Source organism: Pelophylax lessonae (genome assembly GCF_965119305.1).
Source record: "Pelophylax lessonae genome assembly, chromosome: 4".
Classification (NCBI taxonomy): domain Eukaryota; kingdom Metazoa; phylum Chordata; class Amphibia; order Anura; family Ranidae; genus Pelophylax; species Pelophylax lessonae.
In genome coordinates, this window is record NC_138771.1 from 137,066,930 (window position 1) to 137,086,481 (window position 19,552).

Genomic DNA, 19,552 nt, shown 5'->3' on the forward strand with positions numbered 1-19,552 from the left:
AGACTGATCAGAGATGCAGCCAAGAGGCCCATGATCATTCTGGATGAACCGCAGAGATCTACAGCTGAGGTGGGAGACTCTGTCCATAGGACAACAATCAGTCGTATACTGCACAAATCTGGCCTTTATGGAAGAGTGGCAAGAAGAAAGCCATTTCTTAAAGATATCCATAAAAAGTGTTGTTTAAAGTTTGCCACAAGCCACCTGGGAGACACACCAAACATGTGGAAGAAGGTGCTCTGGTCAGATGAAACCAAAATCGAACTTTTTGGCAACAATGCAAAACGTTATGTTTGGTGTAAAAGCAACACAGCTCATCACCCTGAACACACCATCCCCACTGTCAAACATGGTGGTGGCAGCATCATGGTTTGGGCTTGGGAAGGGACAGGGAAGATGGGTAAAATTGATGGGAAGATGGATGGAGCCAAATACAGGACCATTCTGGAAGAAAACCTGATGGAGTCTGCAGAAGACCTGAGACTGGGACGGGGATTTGTCTTCCAACAAGACAATGATCCAAAACATAAAGCAAAATCTACAATGGAATGGTTCACAAATAAACATATCCAGGTGTTAGAATGGCCAAGTCAAAGTCCAGACCTGAATCCAATCGAGAATCTGTGGAAAGAACTGAAAACTGCTGTTCACAAACGCTCTCCATCCAACCTCACTGAGCTCGAGCTGTTTTGCAAGGAGGAATGGGCAAAAATTTCAGTCTCTCGATGTGCAAAACTGATAGAGACATACCCCAAGCGACTTACAGGTGTAATCGCAGCAAAAGGTGGCGCTACAAAGTATTAACTTAAGGGGGGGGCTGAATAATTTTGCACGCCCAATTTTTCAGTTTTTTTATTTGTTAAAATGTCCAATAAATTTCGTTCCACTTCATGATTGTGTCCCACTTGTTGTTGATTCTTCACAAAAAATCAAAAAAATTATAGTTTTATATCTTTATGTTTGTAGCCTGAAATGTGGCAAAAGGTCGCAAAGTTCAAGGGGGCTGAATACTTTCGCAAGGCACTGTGTAATATATACATATATATATATATATATATATATATATATATATATACACACACATACACACACACACACACACACACACACACACACACACACACACACACATACATACACACATATATACACGCAACGTTAAGCAGAAAATATTGTAGATAACTGATTAGCATGACAGACGGCATTCTACATTTGTTTTCTCCTAAACTTAGACAAAACAAAGAAAAAAACTCCAACACATGCGGCAATGAAGATCAATTGGTAAATGACATACCTGCACGTATGAAGGGTTTAACCGTAGTAAACTGCCTTCCTACATATATAGCTCCCATAAACAGTAGCAAAGATCAGACATCCTGCATAAAGCAGTTGTGCTAGTTCATTGCAGGTTTGAAGATAGAATGTTTAAGAACAAAAAAAAAAAAAAAAAAAAACTACCTGATAAAAGGACTTTACACAAGTGACATTCTGGTACACCCTTGAAAATTGAACCTAAAGCTTGTGTCCAGCAGATTAAGAGCCCCTGAATAGATACACTGCTCTGAATGTAGAGATCAAACCGCTTTTCTGCCTCTTTGCAATTTCACAGTTTCACTTTGCAAACCCATTTTATTTGGCCAATGTCATGCAATATTGTATTGAAATACCTAGGCGTTGAAGAATCCTAATTGCTGCATCCTGTGCAGGTGAGCCATCTTCCAATGGAATGGATGGTTTCAGCGTCCTGGTTTTTAAATCAGGAGGGCAAAACATTAAAGTGGAACGCCTGTTGAACCTGGATATAGTGTGGCTCAACCCAAAATGCAGACAGTGCAACCGCTGTGTCCCAATTGACACGAATGGGACTGCCTGCATTGAACACTTATAGGCGTGCGCAGGGGGTGTGCAAGGTGTGCCTGGGCACACCCTAATCACTATGTGTGAGGCAGATTCCCCCCTACTGCCTAGGTTTCCCATCTCTCCACCCGCTGCTGCGGGGGGATGGCTCAGGATAAAAAACAGGGGAAGGGGCTAGTAAATAGGATTTCTGTACTTACCGTAAAATCCATTTCTCTGAGTTCATTGACCGACAAAGTGCTCCATATTCAGAACCATAGGGTTATATTGCCACCTACAGGACTAGGACACTAGGCAGAAAAAGAGACTTGGCTACAACTATGGGTAGTCCTAGCTGGTATACACCCCCCTCTCTGCTATAGGCCTTCAGTTTAGTAACAAGCAGTGTCAGAAGTATTAAAACTCCATAGAGGGGTGGGTGCTATGTCCATCAATGAAAATCACCATAAAATCCATTTCTCTAAGTACAAAAATCCTATTTTCTCTCGTTGATTACCAGACACAGCACTCCATATTCAGAAACATAGGGATGTCCCCAAGCAGTATCAAATATGAGGGGTGGGACAACAAAAAATCCCAAGGTTGAAACACAGGAGCCAACCATGAACTCAACAATAAAAACAACTGGGGCCCAACCTGAAAAATACACTCTCAAAGAGGGAACAGACCCTCTAAACCTTGCAGCCAAATGGAGGCATCTGCAAATGCCAACACTTCCACTTTATAGAACTTGGTCATTAGTGCACACTTTCACTAAATGGCCTTCTTGCAAACCTGCGCCACTGATGCCTGATGATGTGAAGGCCCAAGAAGCACCAAGCGCCAGTGTAGAGTGCGCCGTTGCAGGGAAAGGAGGAACCTGACCCTTGATAGAATAGGTCCGAGTTACAATCTGTCTGATCCATCTGGAAATGGTTGCAGAAGAAGCGGATAGCTCCTTTCTTGGAATCCGAAAAGTCTCCATGGCTGCCAGATACACCTGAATCACTTGAACAACCTCGAAAGGCACGCAACGCAAATTCCTTGGAATGAGTGGGCCTGGTACACAAGGCAGGCAACAAGAGGTCTTCATTCCAATGGAAGTCAGAGACCACCTTAGGTAGGAACGATGGGCATGGACAAAGAACCACCTCATCTCTGTGGACCACCAGAAAGGGGGTATGACCAGATAACGCCGCCAGTTCCATCACCCTGGCAGCAGAGGGCAAACCTTTATCCTTCAGCACCTGGCTTTCAACAGCCAGGCCGTCAATGATAGCAACTGTAAAAGCAGGATAGAAGATCGGCCCTTGGGACAGCAGGTCCTTCCTGGAGAGGCAGTCGCCAAGGAATATCCACGACCAAATTGCACCAGGTCGACATACCAAGACCATGCCAGTCCGGAGCCACCAGAATGATCGGAGTCCCTTCTGCCTCGATCCTTCGCAGAAGTATGCAGAAGAAGCCACACAGGGCTTCCAGAGCATCTGTGGCGTCCGCCAGAGGATCTTGTGACCTTGCCACAAACCTCAGTACCCTTCTGTTGAGCAGAGACGCCAACAGATCCACCTAGGAGGTGACCCACAGCAAACATAGCAGATGAAACACATCCGGATGAAGGGACCACTCCCCCTGCTGACTGAGATAGTCCGCCTGCATGTTTTCCACTCATGAAATGTGTACAACAGAGGGCTAAAACTAAGCGTTCTGCCCACCGGAGAATGTCCAGAGCTGCCAACACACCTTTTGTTCTGCCCTGGTGATTGGCATAAGCCACCGCTGTGGCATTGTCCGACTGGCTCCAGGGGCTCCCAGTATGGATTCAATCCATCCAGTGATCCAGGCGTAGCCTGATCACCCAAAGTTCTAAGGGATTGACCGGTAGTCTGGATTCCTCCAGCGTTCAACAACTGTGAGCGGAGCTCAGTCCCAGGACACCTCCCCAGTTGGACAAATTGGCATCTGTTGTGACCACTGTCCAATACAAGGCGAGAAAAAAATTTGCCCTGCTGAAGAGCTGGAAAGTGAAGCCACCAGACCAGGGAACCCCTGGTTTTGCAGCTCAGTCGAATCCGATTGTCCAGAGACTTTGGACACTCGTCCCATTTTACCAGGATCTCCCTTTGGGGAGGATCTCGTACAGAACTGTGCAAACATAACCGCCTCAAAATGGTAGACACCATTAGGCCCAGCACCCGCATGCAAGTCTGGAGGTAGGACCACCTGGACAGCAATAGATGAACCAGAGCATGCAACCTCTGGAGTTTGTCGAGAGAAAGGAGCACTCCAGCTAGAGCTGAATCCAGAGTCAGACCCAGATAATTTAATTTCCTGGATGGAATCAGAGCAGACTTCTGGAAGTGTAGAAGCCAACAAACTCCTTCAGGGTCTGTATAGTGATCTCCACATTGTCCATCAAGGCAGAAGAGGACTCTGCTCCCAAGTACCAAAATGCCCCGCTGACGTAGCAATGCTAGAACCAGGGCCAAACACTTTTGTGAAGACCTGAGGAGCCAAGGCGAGACCAAAGGGTAACCCCACAAACTGATAGTGTTCCTCTACCACAGAAAATTGGAGGAAAACGCTGACGTCGGGCACATACTGGAATGTGCAAGTAAACATCCTTGATGTTGATAGAGGCTAGAAACCGTGCGAATGGACTCCATTCTGAATTTCTGTACCCGCACAAAGCAATTCAGGGCCTTGAGGTCCAGAATTGGATGGAGCTTGCCCTCCTTCTTTGGGACTGTAAACAGGTTTAAATAAAAACCTTGAAACCGTTCCGAGACGGAAACCATCACTCCCTGAAGCAACAGGTCCTGCACTGCCCCGAAGAGAGATTGCAAGCGGTCTGGGAGACAGGCATACATTGGAAGAGAAGAAGCTGTCTGGAGGGCAAGAACGAAATTCTATCTAGTAACCAGACAGAATCACTTAATGTACCCATTTGTCGTTTACCAAGGAAGTCCACGGGCCCGGAAACCGACAAAGACATCCCCCCCACCCCAGACACGGGTGAGGGCATACCCTCATGCTGAAGGAGCCTTGTCTGCGTGTCTAGAGAATCCCGCTCCGAGGAGGACCTGAAAGGTTTTGAAACCTTGATAGTGGACCCTTAGGGACGAAAAAACTGTACGCCGAGAAAGAAGAGCGGCGTCTGTGACAAGGTTCTTTCCCCCTTTCCAGACTGCGGAAGAGAAACATACTCATCCCCCCCCCCGTGAGAATCTTAGATGTCATCCAGGGTAGCCCCAAACAGGCGATCGCCTTAAAAGGGTAAATCAGTCAGAGCTTTTTTAGAAGTCTGGTCCGCAGGCCAACACTTAAGCCACGAAACAAGCCTAAGCACCACTGCCGAAACAGATAAAAATCAAGGGAGCCGCGTCCAAAGAGGCATCACAGACAAACTGCAGCCCCTGGATATATTGGTCCGCCAACTCAGCAAAGGCAGGACGAATCTGCTCACCCCCCAGATCAGGGCGCAAACGTTTTGTCCACTCAGTTAGTGTTTGTGACACCAGGGTAATGGCCAGGACGGGCCTCAGCACCGAACCAGCAATAGTGAACATATTGCAGGCCCCAGACTCCACCTTTCTGTCAGCCGGATCCCTAAAGGCTGGAGATTCTACCACAATCATGGTTGCCTTGTTCAACCTAAAGACAGGGGGGTCCACCACTGGTGGGACAGTCCACTTCTTGAGGAGCGACTCTTAAAAAGGGGTACCTCACCGCAAAGCGTTTAGGAACATTTTGGACACTCCCAATCCTTATAGAGAAATCTGTCAAAATAGGATGGATAAGGGAACACCTTTGCTGCGCGAGATGGCTTGTGGGTGCCAAAGGAGATGGCCACCCCTGCAGCAGCTTCAAAGTTTCCAGCACGGATGTAATCAGTGCGTCAACCAGGGCCCTCTGGTGTGCAGCGACAGGAGTGGAGGAATCATCCTCACTATCTGATAGATCAGGAGGCGTGGCTACAGGTCCTGCAGGGTGGTCCACGTCCACGCCAGCCAAGCCAGATTCAGTATCTGACAAGACAGGTAAGGCAGAGGAGGGTGGGGTGCTTTTTGCTAACCCACTGCCCAAAGGCCACCTCCACTTGCGAAACAAAGGACTCCAAGACTGCCATCAGTGCATCAATAGAGGTCTGGGACACAGAGGGACCTGCTGCCTCCAAAAGGAGGTCAGGTGGGAAAACATGCTCCTAAGACTCCATGAGGTAAAGGGGGAACCCACCAGCAAAAAGTGTCTAGCACTGCTAGGGGACTCACCCACCTAAGGCACAGCACCTGTATCACACAAGGGCTCCCCAAAGGAGAGCATCCCACAACCTGCAGCAGAGGGAGGGAGGGACCCCACCAGAACTCCCCATCCAAGTAGCACCGGTAGAGATAGCCTGTATCCACAAGCGGCATCCAGGGGAAAAGGAAACCCAGGAGTCAGCACCAGGAGAGAAAGGCCATACTCGCTACCCAGAGGCTCCACTGTCATGGTGGCCGCTCCTAATGCACGCCGGGCCTCCAGACTACACAAACATGGCCGCTGGCCATTAAGAAGCACACAGGCCCTCCTACAATGTCGCCATCTGCAAGGTTTCCAGGGACCAACGAGGGACCCCTGGAGCCCAGGCCATATCCAAAAAGGAGAGGAAAGGGATCTGGGTACAGGACCACCATAACAGCCAGCGCCCACGCCAGCCCGGAAGACTGTTTCACCGGCGGCATGCCCACGGCCCCCCCCCCCAGGTAGATAGCAGTACACCAGTCCCACACACCTGCCAGCCCACCGCGCTACCCCGGAGGGAGGGGGGGCAAGATGGCCCACTTAGAGACCACCAACATAAAGGGGGACTGGAAAGGAGGGGAACCCGCAGGTCCGACCGTCCAAGGAGGGGGGTGTCTGCGTCTGCCCCAAACCACATCCAGGGGGACATGTACTCACCATACCAGGAACCAGGCAGGCACCACTCCGGACAGAATCTCCTCACCCCCGAAATGGGGGGCTGTCAGCCAGGAGGAATGCTGTGACTCAGGCGAAGACCCACTCATATGCAACCTCGTAAGGCGTTTTACTCGCAGGCCAGCCCCCGTCCAGTGGGGCTATGTTGTGGCCAACCCAGCGTGGAGCTCTGGCCTGCGTGTGCTCGCTGGCTGGCCAGACTGGGGGTGGGGGACCACCGGATCTAGATATCAAGCCCATCGCCCAGTCCGGCAGTTGATTATACATCTCACAGGAAAAAGCCAGGAGAAAAAAAAAATCTATTTAAAAAAAGGAAAAAAATTGCCAGGAGCAAAGATCCAGGCAGAGAACTAGGTCTTTACTCCTGAATGGCAGAAAAAAAAACTAAAAAAAAAACTAAAGGCCTATAGGAGAGGGGATGTATACCAGCTAGGACTGCCCATAGGCATAGCCAAGTCTTTTTTTCTGCATAGTGTCCTACTCCTGTAGGGGGCAATATAACCCTATGGTTCTGAATATGTTGTGTTGTGTCCATCAATGAACGAAAAATGTAATTTACTGGCCCATTCTTTTTCTAAATGGGCCCAGTGAACACACTTGCTCACTGTGTCCATTCATAACTGAATCATAGTGAACTTTGTGTTGTGACAGTCAATCAGGGTCGCTGGCAGTGGCGCCTGGTGCTTAAAAATTTTTTGGGGGGGGCGCAAACAGAAAAATGTAGCAGGCATTGCTTTGCGGCAAAAAACGCGGTAAAAAAATTGCGTGACTTTGAGGTCACAAAAGTGTGAAAGGGGCCTTCAGTAATCAAGGTATAGTGTGCCCCCTTTCAATGCAGAGAGACCAGCGTGCCCCCTTCAATGCAGAGTGACTTACCTGCAGCGACGGCTTCTCCTCAGTTCCCCGCGTCTCCTCGAGACATCCCGCCTCCTCCTCGGTCAGTGGTATACGTTCGCCTTTCGGCCAATCAGGAGGCGGGTCTCAGACCCGCTTCCTGGATTGGCCAGGGGGGAGGATCCATGTGACAATAGCTAATTTTCATTCGCTATTGTCACACAATGGGTGGGCTCGGGGCGCACTGCTCTACGCCCTGGGTCCACCCTTTTCTGAAGCCTATTAGAGTCTCTGGCTCTAATCAGGTGATAAAAAAAAAAAAACCCCATTGAACTCCATGCGTTCAGCGCCCCGCATGTAGATTAGGGGGCCGGCGCCCCTAACGCAGTAGCCCACTGGGCTGGCTATAGCAAGAAACACTGATTGATGTATTCTGATGGCGGGGAAGGCTCCCTGCTGTCAGAACACAATAGCATAGTGAGAGGGATTCCCTCATCCACCTCAAATGTGTGGATGGGGGGGGGGGGGGTGTTGAGAGAGATAGATATACACACACACACACACACACACACACACACACACACACACAATCTCACAATAGTGAGTACACCCCTCACATTTTTGTAAAAGTTTTATCATATCTTTTCATGTGACACTGAAGAAATGACACTTTGCTACAATGTAAAGTAGTGAGTGTACAGCTTGTATAACAGTGTAAATTTTCTGCCCCTCAAAATAACTCAACACACAGCCATTAATGTCTAAACCGCTGGCAACAAAAGTAAGTACACCCCTAAGTGAAAATGTCCAAATTGGGCCCAAAGTGTCAATATTTATTTTTTGTGTGGCCACAATTTTTTAATCCTCATGGGTATTGAGTTCACCAGAGCTTCACAGGTTGCCACTGGATTCCTCTTTCACTCCTCCATGACGACATCGCGGAGCTGGTGAATATTAGAGACTTTGCGCTCCTCCACCTTCCATTTGAGGATGCTCAATAGGGTTTAGGTCTGGAGACATGCTTGGCCAGTCCATCACCTGTACCCTCAGCTTCTTTAGCAAGGCAGTGGTTTCAACTAGAAGTTGAAAGAGGATGTTACATAAAGCAGCAATGAAGCCCCATATATGTCACGCACTACCAACCCCTGCATTGATGGTCGGATGGCATCTTTCACTCATCCATCAGGGAGGTTAACTAGCAGAACAGTTGCACTTCTTTTATATTGCTGGGGAAAAAAAATAAAGCTCCATTGGCCATTTCACACTGATGCACTTTAGTGCAGCTTAATGAGTTTGGCTCGAGAGCAATGTTTTTCCATTTTTGCACACATGTAAAAATCTTAATTTTTTGGCAATAAAATTATTCAAACCCCTAGAACTAATTATATATATATATATATATATATATATATATATATATATATCAGTGTTAATTTCGTCGACTAAAACCGACTAAAACGTTTTCGTCGACTAACACAATTCAGATGACTAAAATACGACTAAAACTAAAATGGCATTTTAGTCTTAAGACTAAAATACGACTAAAACTAAAATGGCATTTTAGTCAAAAGACTATAACTAAAACTAAATCGAAATTTGCTGCCAAAAATTAGCACTGGTGCATGCTCAAAGCATAAATAATATACATATTAGATTTTTCACTCCAGGACCAACAGTAGTATATAATGAGTTTGGAAATTGTAGAGAAATGCTTAAATAATGCATTACAAATTACAATTGAACTACACCCATTTGATTATAGATGACTAAAATGAGTTTTAGTCGACTAAAATGTAGGGCGTTTTAGTCGACTAAAATATACTGGAGTTTTAGTCGACTAAATACGACTAAAACTAAAACACTTGCAGAAGACTAAAATAGGACTAAAACTAAAATGCCATTTTAGTCCTAAGACTAAGACTAAAACTAAATTGAAATTTGCTGCCAAAATTAACACACATATATATATATATATATATATATATATATATATATATATATATATATATATATATATATATATATATATATATATATATATATATATATATATATATATATATATATATATTGATCTGAAGAAGGGCGCTACCGATATCAGTCAAGCCCAAAACTGTAACATGTTCTGACAGACTTTTGTACTATTGTCTGTTTTATTGGATTTTTCCAATAAAACGTTTATGTGCAGCAATCCCCTTTGACTTTTTTCTTTATATATGGCCTATGGGACGACCTGATTGCTAGGCACTAATCAACAGCTGAGTGCTGTTCACCCTCATTGATTGCATTATATCTATCTATCTATCTGAAAGCAGAGGCACTGTAGAATAAAAAGATAGTAACAAACAAATTTTTATGCCACTTGATATTTGCACAACTGTTTAATAAAACGCAAATAAAATCTATTTTAGTGCAACATGACAAGGCTTACAATTGCACGTGCCAGTGATATCACAAAAAACTACTGTGCCCAAAAAAGGGTGACGCTTTAAAGCAGTGGTTCTCAACTCCTGTCCTCAGGACCCACTAACAGGCCGGGTTTGCAAGATAACTGAAATACATCACGGGTGATATAATTTGCTGCTCAGTGATTGCAGTATTCCAATCTGCACCTCCACAAGGTAATACTTAAAATCTGGCCTGTTAGTGGGTCCAGATAGAGGACAGGAGTTGAGAACCACTGCTTTAAAAAGGCACACGTGGGTTACATACTCATGCTCACCCTGGGTGTGTGTTTGTGCATGTGTGCAAGGCCATGGGGGTTACAGCTATTTTTTTGAAAATATTTTATGCATATTATTTTTTTTAACTTTTTCTTTTATTTAATTTTTACTCGATTGCTATGACAAGGAGTTAAGAAAACCTCCATGTGAGAACACTGGGTAACTGACAGGTACTCCTTTTGGAGACATTAGGGGTCTAATAGACCCCAATGTCTCCCTTGCCCTTCACACCATCTAACCAAGCACAGATCAGTGTAGTTAGATGTGTCCCCTGGCCAAGAAATGTCATACTTTCTTCTAGTTTTATTGTTTACATGTGAGATCAAGGCATAGCTTTGCCTCTGTCTTACATTGCTCTCCCCCCTTAAGCTTGAGGTTGTGGTCCTGGGTGGAGAGGGGGCATGGGCAGGGGAAGAGGTGATAGGCACCCCACCAGCTCTGTGAAAGTGATCGGCTGCTAGGGAGCTTTCAATGGCTGTATACTCTAAACACTACACTACAGCACTGACCGCCGATTAATAAAGGAAATGGTTTAGCCTAGCCTGGCCCAAATGAGATATTCAAAGTCCTAGTATTTCTGAAGCTAGGGCTTTAGTCCTTATGCACAAGGGGTGTTAGAAAAAAAACGAGCTGCAAAGCCACTACCAACAGTAGGAAAAAGCAGCTGTAAAAAAAACACGCTTTTAGTAGCTTTTTCATTGGCGTTAATGCGCGTTTAGCTTTTAACAGCGTTTCTCTGCCATTATTGAAAATCAAAAACTGCGTGCCCCCCCCCCCTAAAACCCATACCAGACCCTTATCCGAGCATGCAGCCTGGCAGGTCAGAAAAAGGGAGTGGATAAGCGAGCAGCCCCCCCCCCTCCTCGACCATACCAGGCCACACACCCTCACTCTAAAGCACTTTGTCCCCAAGTTAATGGGGACAAGAGCCTCCTTCCGACAATCCTGGGTGGTGGTTGTGGGGGTCTGCGGGCGTATCTAAATCTGGAAGCCCCCTTTAACAAGAGGCCCCAAAATCCCACCGTCCCTATGTGATTGAGTATGGGGTACATTGTACCCCTACCCATTCACCCCAAAAAAGGCAGTGCAGTGTAAATAAAGACGAGAGACCGTTTTGAGTAGTCCTTTATCGAAAATCTTCCTCCGATCTTCTCCATTCAGTCTTCTGCCTCCGGTCTTCTCTGCCGCCGACCCGATCCTCCTCCGCCGCTGTCTCCTGATTATGCCACGTCTGCTCTCTGACACTTCTTATATAGCCATGGGGCATGGCCACCCGGTGAGACCCTGCCCCTTGTGCAGTCACGTGATATCACCGGGTGGCCACGCTCCATTGCTATTTAAGAAGCGGCGGAGAGCGGATGTGGCAGGAGGATAGGGTCGGTGGCGGAGAAGATAGCAGCAGTGGAGAAGACCAGAGGGAGAACACCGGAGGGAGAAGATTGGAGGAAGATTTTTAATGAAGGACTTCTCAAAACTGTCTCTTGCCCCATTGTTAAAGGGGGCTACCAGATTCCAATAAGCCCCCTGACCACAGACCCCCACGGAAGAGGCCCTTGTCCCCATCAACATGAGGACAAGGTGCTTTGTGGTGGGAGGTGCAGAATCCCCCCTGCCCCAAAGCACCCATCCCCTCCCCCATGTTGAGGGCATGTGACCTGGCTGGTATGGTCGGGGGGGGGGGGGTGCTTGCTCATACCCCCCCTCCCATTTTCTGACTCCTGGTCTGCATGCTCAGATGAGGGTCTGATATGGATTTTTTTTGGCGTGGGAGTTCCCCTTAAAATCCATACCAGACCGAAGAACTTGGTATGGATCTTAAGGGTGAGACCCTGCATCGGTTTTTTTTTGACGTGAGGTTCTTCTTCAAGATCCTTAACGCACAAGTCGCAGCACAAGTCAGATCATCATTATCCGACTTGGATGCGACTTAGATTCAAATCAATGGGCTCTCATAGGGAACCATTGATTTTGACATGTCAAAAAAAAAAAAAAACACGTGTCCAGCGTTAAGCCACGTTTAGCAGCATCAGACGTTTTTACAGCTGTAACACCGGTCTGTAGAATGAGCTGGCCCTGGTTTTTTTTTGCAGATTGAAAACGCTTATGCTACTTACAGCTCCTAAAACGCCTGTATGTGCATGAGGCCATAAAATAAACACGGAGGGGTGCTTTTAATCTGCAAAAACCAAACACACCTAATGCTCCTGAAAACGGCTGTAAAAACGCCCTGTGTGCATCAGGACTAAAAAGGTAAAAGCAAATGGAACATGCAAACATCTCCAGCAGGACATACCTTTTTTTCACTCCCCCTATAAATAAATTTAGTGCCACGAGCTAAAGAAATGACCTGGGAATTCCAAGGATGAGCAGCACAAGACAGCACTGGGCCAATCAGAACCCAGCATTGGCAGATATTTCCCCCATCCTCATGCAAGTCTTTAAAGTGCTGGGACCTCCTTTATTTTCATCCATTAGTCACATTGGTTTACACGCATGATTCAGAGGCTAGTCTACTAAATGATTTGAGAATGTTCACACATACCGACACACAAAAATACATTGAGGTTGATTTACCAAAGGCAAATAGACTGTGCACTTTGCAAGTGCAGTTGGTCCAGAGCTTAGTAAATGAGGTAAAGCTTCACTTTCCAAAGAATACCCAATCACTGGCAAGGGGAAAAAAAACCCCCCACAGCATTTTGGCCCACACATAATTGGATGATGGAAATCAGCAGAGCTTCTACTCATTTTCTATGCACTGGAGCAACTGCACATTGCAAAGTGCACAGTCTATTTGCCTTTAGTAAATCGACCCCAATGTGTGAATATTCACTTCAATTATCCAATCACATGCAGATAAAATAAGAAATCAGGGATTTTCTTTTCACATTACTGAATAATTAAAGTGAATCTTCTCACAATTTATGGTGTGAATATTCTAAAATCCTTTAGTAGATCAGCCTCACTACGTTCCTTCTCTCTTCTACAAGACGGAAGATTGGGTTCACTTACATTACAGGAAGAATCTCCAACAAGCTGCAATAATGAGTGCCACATTTTTCAAGTACTTATCACTCCCCAGGAGGTCAGAAATGGACTGATCATCAAAAGCAATGCTCACAATCAGGACTATCACTTGCAATTATTAACCCGGTTACTGACGCTTTTAGGAGTCTATTTTTCACACACAAGATTCATTTGAAAACATTGAACTGGAAAGTCAGTTAAAGTGGAGTTCCACCCTAATTTAATACTTACCTCCATCTTCTCGCTCCGGGTCACCTGAAAAAGAAATGGATAATCGCATATTTTTTTTTTTTTTTTACTTACCTCGTAGCGAAGAAAAAATACTTACCTTACTTCCTTCTTCCTCCTTCCTCGGCCGCGGCCCGTCGTCACTTCCTGGCTCTGCAATGATTCCTGGGAGCTGAACGTCATCGCTCCCAGGAATCATTGCGCCTGCACCGGCCCCGAAGTCAGTTCCGGGTCGCGCGCGTCATCCCCTTCTAAACAGCTTCTGGGCATGCCCAGAAGCTGTAGAGGGATGACGCGCGCGACCCGGAAGTGACGTCGGGGCCGACGCAGAGCATCGTGGGACCAAAGAAGGCGGAAGAAGACGCCGAAGGGGATCTCGCTGGCTTCAAGCTGCCCACATCTGAGATGGCAGCGCTGGACAAGACGTTTTCAAGGTAAGTATTTGTCCTAACAGGTAAGTGCAACCCGGGACAGATCAGAGGCTAGCCATTGTGGAATGTACTAGCCCTGACTGTCCTGGGGGTATTAAAAAAAAAAAAAAAAAAAAATCCAGGGTGGAACTCCGCTTTAATCTTGGGTGAAAGTACTTCTAAATCAGACCCCTTTATATTTAAAGCAGTATTAAACCCAAACATTTACAGTAAAATGTTGTAGCTTACAAATCATTTGCGGTGGCTGCATTTTGTCTTTTTTTAGGCTTTTCCCCCTCTGTTTTTTACCTGGGGATCTGGCTAGTAATATATCTCCTGTATTAGAGTGCCTCCACTCTGGATGAAGGAGCAACAGAGCTTTCACCTAGTGATCTGGCTAGTAACATACCTCCCAACTTTTGAAGATGGGAATGAGGAACACCTGTTAGCAAGAGTATGTAGGCATAGGACACACCCCCTGCCAGACCCTCTTACCACTTCCCTACCACAGTGCATCATAGGACATCCTGGGCTTTGAGCTGGGATATCTGAATGATGCCTGCAGTTACAGGTATCATTCAGATATTTTTTTTTAGCCAGCAATTCCCTTAACCATAATAACAATCATAGCGTCTGTTCAGCTGCTTGATTGTTCTTACAGGCAGCAGGAGAAGGCACCCTCCCTCCTGCGGTGGCTTGCCCGTGTGATCGGCAAGCCAGAGAAAGAATCCGCTGGTGGTGGAAGTTCACCATAGAGAATACTGAGGACCAGATGGTCCCCGGCAGTCTATGACTCTAGGAGGCCCTGGCGCAACTTTATGTAGCCTGTAGGAGAGATCTTATTGACCCAGGATCTCTCCATAAAGAGGACCTGTCATGCACTATTACAAGGGATGTTTACATTCCTTCGAATAGGAATAAAAGTGATAAAGAAAAAAAAAAAAAAAAAAAAAAAAAAAAAGGGAAAATGTAAAAATAAAACAAAAAAAAACAAACAAAAAAACCCACTTAAAAGTGCCCCTGTCCCCGGGTGCTTGCAGACAGAAGTGAACGCATACGTACCTCGTGCCCACATATGTAAACAGCGTTCAATCCACACATATGAGGTATCACCGCGAACGTTAGCGCAAGAGCAACAATTCTAGCCCAAGACCTCTACTGTAACTCTAAACAGATAACCTATAAACATTTTGAAGCGTTGCCTATGGAGATTTTTAAGTACTGAAGTTTGGCGCCATTCGACGAGTGTGCGCAATTTTAAAGCGTGACATGTTGTTAGGGATCTATTTAAAATTGGGCCAACTGTGCAAATTCCGTGTGACATACAAACTTGCAACAAACCCCATTTTATTCCCTAGGGTCTCTGCTAAAAAAACATGTATAATGTTCTGTGTAATTTTCTAGCAAAAAAAATTATGATTTTTACACGTGGGAGCTGAGTGACAGAATTGGCCCGGTATGGAAGTGGTTTTAAAGGAGATTTAAACAAAAAGGATTATCAAGTAAACCCACAAGTGCTTTGTTTAACCACTACTGTTCCTTCATACTAGATTTTGAAATTTACAAATGCAGCAATTTAGAAATCAGAGCACTGGGAAACACTTTTTGAAAGATAAATAGTTCATTTTATATACAACTTTATACTGTAGATCAAACCAAAAGGAGGGACAAATGAGGAGAACAGAGGGACTTTGCTTTGTTCCAAATCAGGGACAGTCCCTCAAAATCAGGGACAGTTGGGAGCTATGCAGTAATGTATCTCCCTTATTAGAGTATTGGGCAGCAGCAGCCTTGTTAATCTAGGGGGAGGGGGAGGGTTAGATGAACTAGCAGATTTAGATACTACACTAAGCAGCAAACTCCAGCTAACATGCTAATTCATTAAAGTTCTGCTTTAAACAGTTATAGCACACAGTTTTTGTTCCTTTTGGGATAAAAACGGATTTACATAAATAAATAGAATTAAAAACTGGGCATTGTACGCATCACTGTCGGTATTAAAGCGGTAGTATACCGATTTTTGTGACTTTTACCTACAGGTAAGACTATAATAAGGCTTACCTGTAGGTACAATTAATATCTCCTAAACCTGCACAGTTTAGGAGATATTTGCACTGCATGCAGCTGCTGACGCTAGTGGCGCATGCGCTCTGAAGGTCCGGCGGACCTTCAGAGTTCCTTGCCGGGAAGTTGCTGGAAAGTTAATAGCCCGCGCGCATGCGCGGGATCGACGTCATCGCGGCTCCAGCCACTCACAGCGCCGGAGCCGCCGAACCCGGAAGAGACGCCAAGGGATCATGTCTGCTCCCACAGCGATGTCTGGGGGGTCCGTGTCGGGGGCTTCGTTTTATGGTAATTTTTTCATAATGAGCTAGTATGCGATGCATACTAGCTCATTATGCCTTTGTCTTGCAGGGTTTTTTTTTTTTTGAGTATACTACCGCTTTAAGGCTGTGTGCACACTAGCTGCGGCTCGCAGCAGGGGATCCCTGTTCTCGTTTCAGGTGCAAATCAGGTCCGAATGCCTGAATTCGCACCTGAAATGGAGCCAAAGTTGCACAGGACCGCCGAATCCCCAGGGCTGTGTGAACCGGCACAATTGAGAGCTGGTCTACTGTCATCCAATTTGCATAAGTGTGAACCCAGCCTAAAAGTTTTTTCTCAACGCTCTAACTACTAAATCTGCTGGACAGTTTGTTCTGTTGAAAAAACAGACTTACTGACTGGATCACCCGGTGGAAATAAAAAAAAAAAACTAATAGAAAAAAGGAAAAAAAAAAAAAGGGAAAACTAACTAATCACATCTAAGAATTGGTAAACTGCAAATAATAATACTTTAGGCAATAACTGAATCAGCCGGGGATCTATATTATGAACCATAAACACCAAAATCTTTTTCTATTGCTTAATTGGAAGATATCTAGCTCGGTTCACATGACTTTGCTTGTGACTTCCTTCTGACTTTGGTCGATTTAGGAGCCCGTCTATGGGTTGAAATCACACCCAAGTCGGACCAAAGTAGAGCAGGAACTTTTTCTAAAGTTGGAGCAACTTGTGTATTATCAGTTAAGTCGGCTCTCATAGGGAAACATTGGATTTGACAAATCATGCGACTTGTGGGGTCTTACAAGTCAGATCCAATGTCGCAGCAGGATGAGCCGAGGCGAATAGTGCAATGTCACTACACACAGCCTTAAAATTTAACAATTCCATGGAGGAGATCATCTAAAAGCTTGTAGGATAAATTTGCTCTGGATTCTACATCATCACCTGCCTATATATATTAAAAAAAAAAGTGCAAATCTTTCATAAAGCCTCGGTTTACAACCAAAATCACATTTAATGAGACCCCCCCCCCCCCACCCCACCCTTTTCAAAGGTGAGATTTCTGCAAAATTCAGCTTAACATTAATAAAATCTGATTAAAAAATAACATTAAAAAAAATGGTCTAAGCCTATGAATAGCATTTCTCATCACTTACCGGTATATGCCCAGTGTCCTGCAAATGAAGGAGAAGAGAATCATTATCACAGATCATCATCAGGTATCAGAGAAGCTCAGATCCTAGCTGAATCCATTGATCATTATGGTCAGCATTACCAGATCTAGTTATTGCTGGAGAAGAATTTGTAGCAGATATAGAATAAAAAAAACAGTAAGGACTTTGAGGTTCAGGAAATCTGTACTAAGCATCTTTAACTTTCATAGGGCTCCATAGAAGTCTAACACTTCCAAGCATATTTCATTCAAACAAATGTGTCTTTGAACAAGGACAAGGGAAATTAGGAATTATGCTGAAATTTGGCATATAAATGGAAAATGTCTTACCATGAGAGGCTGCCTGTGCAGCAGATAGGGTCAGCAAGCAGAGGATCAGTCTGTACATCAGTGAGAGATTCAGTAACAGGACAGGAGCTCTGATTCACCTCTGTTCCTCTACCCCTCTCCTTTACTCACAGCCCATACACAAGCAGCTCTCAGTTACATACAACTGTCTACTCAGGCTCAGCCCAAACTTCTTCCGTCACCAATAACCTGTAACCTGGCTCACACTCCAACCCCTCCTCTACCTGCTCTATATCCCAAAGAATGATTACACCTGAGACCTGAGCTGTTGAGAGCTATGCAGGCTCAATAAAGACAGGTTTCTATTTAACTTAACGGGTAGAAACCATACTGTCATTAATGGATTGTCACTGTAAACACAAAGCTAATTGTTGTACACATACCAAACAATGGTAAAGAGTGTAAACAACATGTATATGGAAGTCATATGACAACTGGATCTGCCTATGTATGTGGTCACCTTGGGATTTTTCCTTGTTCCAGCAATGCAGAAATTCAGCATCATTTGGATTTTACTTTAGATGTGTAACTAAATCTGTCAACAATCATATATTCTATACATGGATTGCCAGCTATACACTAGTTATATGAGAACTATCTGACACTAAAGGCCCGTACACACGATGAGATTATCGGACGAATGATTGTCTGTTTTTTTTTTTTCATGCTAGTCTCATATCCAAAATGAAGAGTTTACTAAAGTAAAAAATTCTCATAGGACAGAATAATATTCGGAAGTGATGTAACGTTTCGTAATGTATTTGTATTGTACGACAACTGTACGGATTAAGAGCCGGTTCACACTGAGGCGACACGACTCCTTACTACTTCGGGGGCGACTTGTGCATTACCATGCACCTCGACTTCGGAGCGACTTGCAGGGACTTCACATAATGGAAGTCTATGCAAGTCGCTCCAAGGTCGCCCCGAAGTAGTACAGGACCCTTTTTCTAAGTCGGAGCGACTTGTGTCGCTCCTATTAGAACGGGTCCTGTAGCGTTCAATGGACCGCGAGGGAGCGTGACTTGTCAGGCTGACAAGTCGCCTGACAAGTCGCGCTAGTGTGAACCGACTCTAAAAGGATTGTAAGAGAAGAAGGTTTTTTCTTTTTAATGCATTCTATGCATTAAGATAAAAAAAAACCTTCTGTGTGCAGCAGCCCCCCTAAGGCCCCTTTCACACAGGGAGTCCATCAGGCGGACTCCGTTTATCTCAGCGGTGATCGATCTGCCGATCCCCCGCTGAGCAGGCGGATGGCAGCTCTGTCTCCGTGCTGTGGGCAGAGACAGAGCTGTCAAGTCCCCGCTGTCCTCTATGGGGGAATCGGGTGGGAACGAACCATCTGTCCATTCTCATCCAATCCGATCCGCTGGACAGATGGAAAATAGGGTTTCCATCCGTCCAGATTTGACGGACCGGATCGGATCAGATGTCAGCGGACATGTCTCCACTGACATCCGATGTCCCATAGAGATGCATGGGGCATCCATTCAGATCCGCCTGAAAAACTGACAGGCGGATCTGAACGGTCCGCTAGTGTGAAAGGGGCCTAATACTTACCTGAGCCCATCTTTATTCAGCGATGTTGCAGGAGTGTCTAAGTTAACTGGGACTCCCCTATTCATTGGCTGAAACAGCAGTGTGGTGCGATTGGCTCCCGCTGCTGTTAATCAAAATCATTCAGCCAA

At 45.4% G+C, this 19,552-nt stretch overlaps 1 protein-coding gene across 1 annotated transcript in view; it reads right to left on the reverse strand.

Moving 5' to 3' along the window:
• CA12 (carbonic anhydrase 12) overlaps positions 1 to 17,927 on the reverse strand; it is a 64,560-nt gene extending 46,633 nt beyond the window's left edge. Inside the window, exons 1-2 of the mRNA XM_082255978.1 lie at positions 17,847 to 17,927; positions 17,500 to 17,517 (exon numbers count right to left, since the gene is read on the reverse strand). Coding sequence (XP_082112104.1) covers positions 17,500 to 17,517; positions 17,847 to 17,904 — 76 coding nt within the window. The 5' untranslated portion in view covers positions 17,905 to 17,927. The remainder of the gene's footprint in view (positions 1 to 17,499; positions 17,518 to 17,846) is intronic.
• Positions 17,928 to 19,552: the final 1,625 nt, after the last annotated feature.